The sequence below is a fragment of the Geospiza fortis genome, unplaced genomic scaffold (assembly GCF_000277835.1).
Source record: "Geospiza fortis unplaced genomic scaffold, GeoFor_1.0 scaffold237, whole genome shotgun sequence".
In the NCBI taxonomy this organism is placed as follows: domain Eukaryota; kingdom Metazoa; phylum Chordata; class Aves; order Passeriformes; family Thraupidae; genus Geospiza; species Geospiza fortis.
The window spans coordinates 3,702,830-3,710,154 of record NW_005054319.1 but is presented as its reverse complement, the minus strand read 5'-3'; the positions used below and the strand labels follow the sequence as shown (position 1 = coordinate 3,710,154).

The 7,325-nt window shown below is 40.0% G+C and overlaps 1 protein-coding gene across 1 annotated transcript in view; it reads right to left on the bottom strand.

Moving 5' to 3' along the window:
* TMEM130 (transmembrane protein 130) overlaps nt 1-5,590 on the bottom strand; it is a 7,796-nt gene extending 2,206 nt beyond the window's left edge. Inside the window, exons 1-5 of the mRNA XM_014306817.2 lie at nt 5,251-5,590; nt 3,350-3,518; nt 2,771-2,940; nt 2,012-2,096; nt 176-378 (exon numbers count right to left, since the gene is read on the bottom strand). Of these exons, the coding sequence (XP_014162292.2) occupies nt 176-378; nt 2,012-2,096; nt 2,771-2,940; nt 3,350-3,518; nt 5,251-5,590 (967 nt within the window). The remainder of the gene's footprint in view (nt 1-175; nt 379-2,011; nt 2,097-2,770; nt 2,941-3,349; nt 3,519-5,250) is intronic.
* Between the last annotated feature and the right edge of the window lie 1,735 nt (nt 5,591-7,325).

Here is a 7,325-nt window from a genome sequence, read left to right as displayed (position 1 = left end):
AAGAAGCTCAGAGCAATTACAGCAGGCACATTATAAATTCTCATTTCCCTTTTTATTCCTCTCCTTTTAGGGATCTACACCACATTCCTGAAACCTCATCTGAAGGCTGGTCATTCCACGCTTGTCCCTAACCTGTTTGGGACTCTCCGTGCTGCTCAGACTCCCTGTCCCTCACCTGCTGGCCGCACTTTGATCCCGTGGTATGTCTGCAGCATTGTCACGCCGTTCTCCACCCTGACACTGAGGCAATACTGCCCCGCGTCCCTGAAGGTGTGGCTGAGGTTGTAGCAGGAGCCACTGATCTCCACCAGATGGCATTTGTCACCTTCAAGTGGAATGCACTCGGATTTTATAAGCCAGCATAATGCTAGTGGTGGGCTGAAACGACAAGAGCAAAGAGGCAAAATAAAAAAAAGGTGAAAACTCTGCAAAAAGATTCAGCAAAGAGCTTGGTTAAAATAGCAGAATAATTTTGAAACTAATGAAGTTAATTTAAATACAAATAAAGAAATAATCAATTGCACTGTTTGGTTTATAGCATATGCCAAAAGAAAAAGTTCTTTGTGATGCTTCTATAAAAGCAGGCCTTTCAGCTGAGAGCTGAATACCTGCAAGGGTCATCAGTGGGCCACTGTGTGTAGAAAACTCCATAGTCCTTCTTCAATAAAGATAAAAGGAATCTTTTTTCCTGCACTTCCAAGGGAAGGTAGTTTTTTCTTTCTCCTTCTCACACAGAGATCACTGTCTGTACCACTGAAGCACACCCAAGACTGTTTTAATTAAAACATCCTGCACATGAAACTGGAAAGAAGATGAGCTCTGAACAAAGGACTAATAGCTGGAAAATGTAAGTAAATTTCAAGGATCACAGCATTCCCTTACAATAACAAAAGGGTTTTTATTTGCTCTCAAGCAATGCAGTGCAATTTATGGCCATGTGGCTTCTCACCACATATAATTGAAGCCTTTTATTTACCTTTCCAGATCCCTGTTTCAACTGATTCTGCTTGAACTCACCTTATGCACTATAGACTTTGATTCTGACAACAGAGAGAGATTTTCTTTACCCTATTTTATTAGTTTTTTGTTTCTTATCTTGTTACAACATTCTTTGCTAAAAAAAGCATCAAGTTGATGTGTTTAGCTAATTTTCTAGCTTTGTTTTTGATAACCCATCTCTTTGTTACTGCATCTCTATCTTAAACTTCTCTTGCATCAGCACCAGTCCTGTGACTAGGAGGTCACCAAGTCTGCTCTTAGTGATCTCAGGTTTGGCTGTCACAGTTTTTGGCTGTTCACCTTTACTGGGATGCAATCTCCAGTTCCCATTCCTGCCAATATGCCTTTTACTTTCTGACTGCAAACTGTGCTGCTTTGTCTGTTGGGACTGTTTGGTAAATGACTCTGCTTGGGTGCTGCTCACTCCAAAACTTAATGTGCTCTAATGCTGCAACTTGAGAGAGCTTGTGCTAGGATTGAGGTGATCACAACTCTCCTAGTTTTCTATGATCCTTACTGCATGGGGCTTCTGTGTCTTATTCATCTTGTGGCAATCTGAACTTTGTCAGAATCACTCCCCAAACCCATTAATCCCCTATGATTTGCTGCTATGCAACAGGACTTGGAATATATTTCAATTTAATAACAGGGAAATTGGTGAAGGAGTAAAGTTCAGAAAGAAGTTTTCAGATGTATTTTCCCCCACTATTTCTCTGGCTACTTGTCTTTTAACATCCCCATTGCAAAGACTAAAAAAAAGTAGCATCTGCTTTACATAGGAGGATTCCACTTTTCTGTAAAGATGCAGGGTCTTTCAGGCTCTTAGAGCTCATGGCATTTCAAGTCAGGAAAATGCAATATTCAACAGTATTTTTGGGGGAAAGGAGGTGGTTTTGGTTTTGTTTTTTAATAATTGTTCTGTGGGGTTCAACTGACTATTTCTAGGAAACACTGGGGAAAAACACTTAAAGAGACAATTTTAAGGAGGAAAGAAGTTGTGTTTGCTACTTACGTGCCATTGATATGAAGAGATAAATTCAAGTTTTCCATTACATGAGTCTCTCTGGAGCCCACGATGTCAATACTTTTAACAGCATCTGAGAAGAAATGAAAAGCCAAGGATGTCACACTCCACATGTAAACTTGAGTCTCACTGGGTTCCCAGTGAAGGTTTATTTCCACAGACTTGCAGATTGGAGCTTCATCAGTCACACAAATAATACTATTTCTCTCACACCCCAAAAGGAAACCTACCACTAGAGATGTTGTAAATTTCCTGCCTTTTTGTCTGATTCCTTTTTTTTTTTTTAATTTATATAATCATTTATTGATTCTTTACATTTTAAATTCTGTGTTTCTTTACTTCTGAGGCTGATCAAATCAATGAGACTTTCCTAATGCTTGATTTAACTGATTTATTGTTTAGGGATAGCTGGTGTAAATTAAACAAACAAATCCACCATAAGTTACCATAAATACTTTGTTGTTTGAACTGTATGTAAGACTTTTACAAAAGACAGTAAAATTATCCGTAGATTAAAAAGAAACTGAAGATTTTATCTGTTTCCACCAATTTTTCTGCCCTAGAAGAGCAAGCAGTCAATTCCGCAGTGGAAACACTTCACCAAATCATGTTGACCAGTCCTTGCACATAAAACAATGTTGAAGTTGTGTTACCATGTCAAAGCTAGATTGTATCTGTATATGCTAGATTGTATCTGTACATACACAGCTTGTTCTGCATTGGAGGTGCAAAATGTTTCATAATTACCCAAGAGCTCCAGAGCTGTGGTAAAATCACCAGTTTTCTGCATCGTTTCTCTTTCGTGAATGATGCTCCCAATCTGCTCCCATTCAGCCACGACCTTCAGGTGCACCGTGCGGTTCCCCAGGGAGGAGCAGTTGCAGTAGACAAAGGGTTCCTTGGTAATCTGGTAAATTCTGCATGCAACAGGAAAAGATTTAGAATCAAAATTGCCTTTTACCAAGTGCTTGCATATTTCTGGTTTAAAAAGGGACAAGTTCTAATATATTTTCTTTACAGACAACGTTCCAGTGGCTGTGATTCTAATTCTACTTTATGTGCATATAAACAAGGATTTATGCCTGTGGTATTACCTATAGAACTACAAGATCCAGAGTAAATCTCTGCATTTTTAATTAAAGAAACTAAAGATAATGCTAAAAGAATTCACAAAATTGAATAGGAATAGTCAGTAAATTATGAAAACAACATTTATAGCAGGCAGACTATTACCTAACTGATTTTATTGGGATTTTTCTCTAGATGAACATCTGAATCAGAGCCATCTTGAATACTCATTAAAGCAAACCAAGTAACCACACCTACCCGTCTCCAAAATCCCAGCTGTAGACAAATGATGCTGAGTTGAAGTAATGACTTGGGTCATGAAGAGAGAAAGAAATCCGAGTCATTGTGTCTGTGGAGGAACTAGAACCATGTGTGGTAACTCTGCTGTCTTCTATCTGGGCTATGGCGAGGTTCCCTGTGATAAATTCTGCAGAATAAAAAGGGGAAAGAAGAATGACAACATGTGTGACAGAAGAATGACAGCATGCTTTCACAGCATGCTCTGTGTATCAAAAATTCTTTCAGATGTACTCTGTAAGTCTTACTGTGTCCAAGTCCAAGTGGTTAAATGTATTTTACATTTATTACTCAGAGTTGTCATGTGTGTGAATGAGGCAGTGAAATGAAAATATTTATTGAGGGTTATACAATGGGTTATGATAAAACATCCAATAGAACTAAGAGAAATAATCCTAGACCGACTGAGCTCAATATAAACTTTTACTATTTATTTTAAAATAACTGGTATTAATATCAAGCATCTTGATTCAGAGTCAGGCCAGTACACATACTCATCATGTCTGGGATGGTGGTTTTTGTTTGTTTTGTGAGGTTTTTTAATGTAGGTTTTTTCCCCCCTTAGTTTTAGCTATTTCTACAAAAATTAAGATTTGACTATCGTGAATAACAGATGTGCTATATATTGTGAATGCAGAAAGGGGGGAATGTTTTTATCTATTAGAGGTTCTTTGTTGGACAATGAGTGGCAAGGACTGATCTAAAAAAATCCTCCCTAGCCTACAAACAAAGAGATATTATGAGACACCACCTCAAAATTAATGGGCTATTGATTACCAGTAACAGACTCTTATCCTGTTAACAATTCATTAAATCTGGTTAACAGGCTTTTTGGTGATGCACAAATAATAATTGCAATTACTGTTGGAATGGAGCTGTCAATCCCTGTATCAGAGATTTGGTTAACCACAGCACACCAGTAGTTAATTTGTAAATAAAAAAGCATATTTATAGTTATAGTTATTTATAGCATATTATAGTTACTATAACTTTATAGTTATTAATATTCCCTAAAAACTGAAGTTGCACTTAGCAACATTTAGAAAGGCAGCCATGATTTCAGATCCAATTTCAATACACTTGGACAGAGCTTTAAGTGAAAATGTAATGCTCTGCTGTCCCGATGGCCTAAGATTTGCTGTGTCATGCAACAGGGAAAAGCAGCAGATTGGCACTGCTGATGGTCATCCTAACTTTAGGCCTAGAAATGCTGGAAGGCAGTAGAAGAAGCATTGTTCTAGGAGTTTGGACATTTCTGACCCATGCTGATGTGTGAACTGCAGCTGCTGAAGCATCTGATTTCCAGTTCAGTTTCTCTAAGTGACAGAGGTAGGAAAACATGGGCAGCACCACACTTTCCTGTGTACTACAGGACACGAAAGAACACAAGCTCACACTGCTGTTCTCAAGGTGAAGAAAAAAAGAAGTTTATTTTCTAACTCTAACATTTATAGTTTTCCAAGAGAGACAGTAGATTGGAGGGTGACAGTGCCACCTCTCCAATAACACTAAACAGACTAACAGTCCATCAACTTTCTCTTCCTCCATAAAAAAATGCAAAACAATGAATTATTTACAAAAAGTGTGTGAGAAAGTTCGTTACAAGAATGTCAACATCAGAAAGCTTAAAAAAATCTTAAAAAACCAGGGTGACACTTTTCTCCTGGGTGTAGAGAGACTAGAGCGTGGCTGTAATGGTACTGATGGCACCATGCCCCCCATCCCACCTTCAGCCCAGGGCTACAAATCAAATCTGTTGTCAGAAGCCATATTTACACTGGCTTTCTCTCTGATGCTGCAAGGGCATATATCCTGAGCTCCTGGAGAGGTACAGGCTATAAAGCCATTTTTACCCATTTTACCTGTAATCTGGAGCACGGTGACGTTTCTTGCAATCGGCCGACACAACCAACAGTTTATGTGAGTCACCCAGACAGACACAGGGAAAGTGCCAGGGAATTCACCAGTCACATTAATTATGGAATTAAACTGCTGCTCGGATTTCTCTATCAGAATCAGAGGAGCATAGACCCAGTTAAAGTGATACCAGTTTGATGTGACATTTTCGTTCTTCATTCTTAGCCTGGCCTGAACAGTAGCTTGAGCTCCCGTTGTGATGGGACCATTGTTGGTTATTTCCAGGCTATACAACTCTGTGGAAAACAGAAGAAAATGAGTAAACCAAACCTTCTTGTATGGCATTCTAAATTTCATTTATTTATTTATACATTTGAACTAGTCAGCTCTAGTTATATAACTCACAATGACACTTATCCCAGCAAAGAATTTACCACCATAATTTTTTACTGTTTAAATATCTGGAACAGAAACTGTTGCATGTGTATATGAGTTCAAATAAATAGCAGTAAACAATATGTCAGACTGGGTTCTAGAAATGTTCATAGTAGGAGACAGCTTCAGTCTAGAACATCACAAAAGCTTTGATGAGGTTTTACACCCAGAGCTGGGTGCTGGCTATAGGTTCATTGTCACTAATGATCTAACATGATCACTGGACTTCCAGCTACTGGAAGAGGCTCAGCTCTAATCTCTGTCCTAAAGATGTAAACTTTCAAACTCAGGTGAGATTTCATTCACTAGATTCTTTGCCAGCTCTGTCGAAAAGTTTATCTAACTTTCCTCATAAGTAAACATAAAAAACCTCAGTAAAAGCATTTTCTGTGCTATGGTCCACCTTAAATTTCCTTTTCCAGGGAAAGACCAGAAGTCCTACGGCAAATAAAAGATGTACCATGCTGTAGTGGCAGATCAGTTGCTGTCCAGAGGGACCTGGACAAGCTGAAAAAGTGGGCCCATGGGAACCTCATGGGGCTGAACCAGGCTGAGTGCAAGGTGCGGCAACTGGATCGGGGTAACCCCTGGTATTCAGTACAGGCTGGGGGATGAAGGGATAGAGAAGGACTTGAGGGTACTGGTGGATGAAAATGTGGACTTGAGCCAACAATGTGCACCCACGAAAGATAGGAGCTGCATAAAAATCAGCCGGCAGGTTTCACAATGAGGGTGGTGAAACACTGGCACGGGTTGCCCAGTATAAATATTCAAGGTCAGACTGGACTGGGCTCTGAGCTACCTGATCTAGCTGAAGATGTCTCTGCTCATAGCAGGGGGTTAAACTTGATGAACTTTAAAGATCCCTTCCAACCCAAACTGCTATGATTCTATGAGACATGAAGGCATAAGAGGTGCAGGACCTGTGATTCTGAGCCAGCTCTGCTGCTCTGAATGACTCACCATTGTCTTCTCTGCCATGTTTACCCAAATTACTTACTTCAGATCTTGCAACTACTGGAATGGACAGTGTTGAGTTTTGTGGAAAGCATACATTAGATTTTTCCCCAAAAAATAGCAGTGCAGAAGCATTAAAGAATGTGCATGTGTTAAACAACAAAATCAACCCTCAAGCCCCAAAACAAAAGGAAATGCAAAATAGCTGTGAATTGGGACAGAGCTGGTAGCAGGGTCTGGTTTCTTGCCTCCAACATGGAGCATGTTCCCTTCCCTATATCAGAGCTCTGCCTGGTTCTCTCTCATCAGCAGTGCTGGGCAGAGCAGCAGAGCTGGGGGGCTCTAAGGCAGGGGCCTTTCCTTATCCTCTCTTTCTGCAGCCACCAGACTGCTACCAGGGACCTGAATCTCCGACCTTTAGAAACTGCATTTCTCACTCATCCATGGCCTCTAATATGATGGGAGCACTGGGGCTAGCTAACTCCTGTGCTGGCTTTTCTGCACCCATCAGCTTGGGATGAAATGAAAGAGATGGTATTTGTGCCTGCATTTTATTTTACAGATCACAGGTGCTGAACGATTCTGGAGGCAGAAGAACAGTGAGAAATGAACTGTAACACTACTGCCTGAGAAAGAACTCCACTGTTCCCATTTCACAGCACAAGAAATGGCCCTGAGTTCAGTTTTC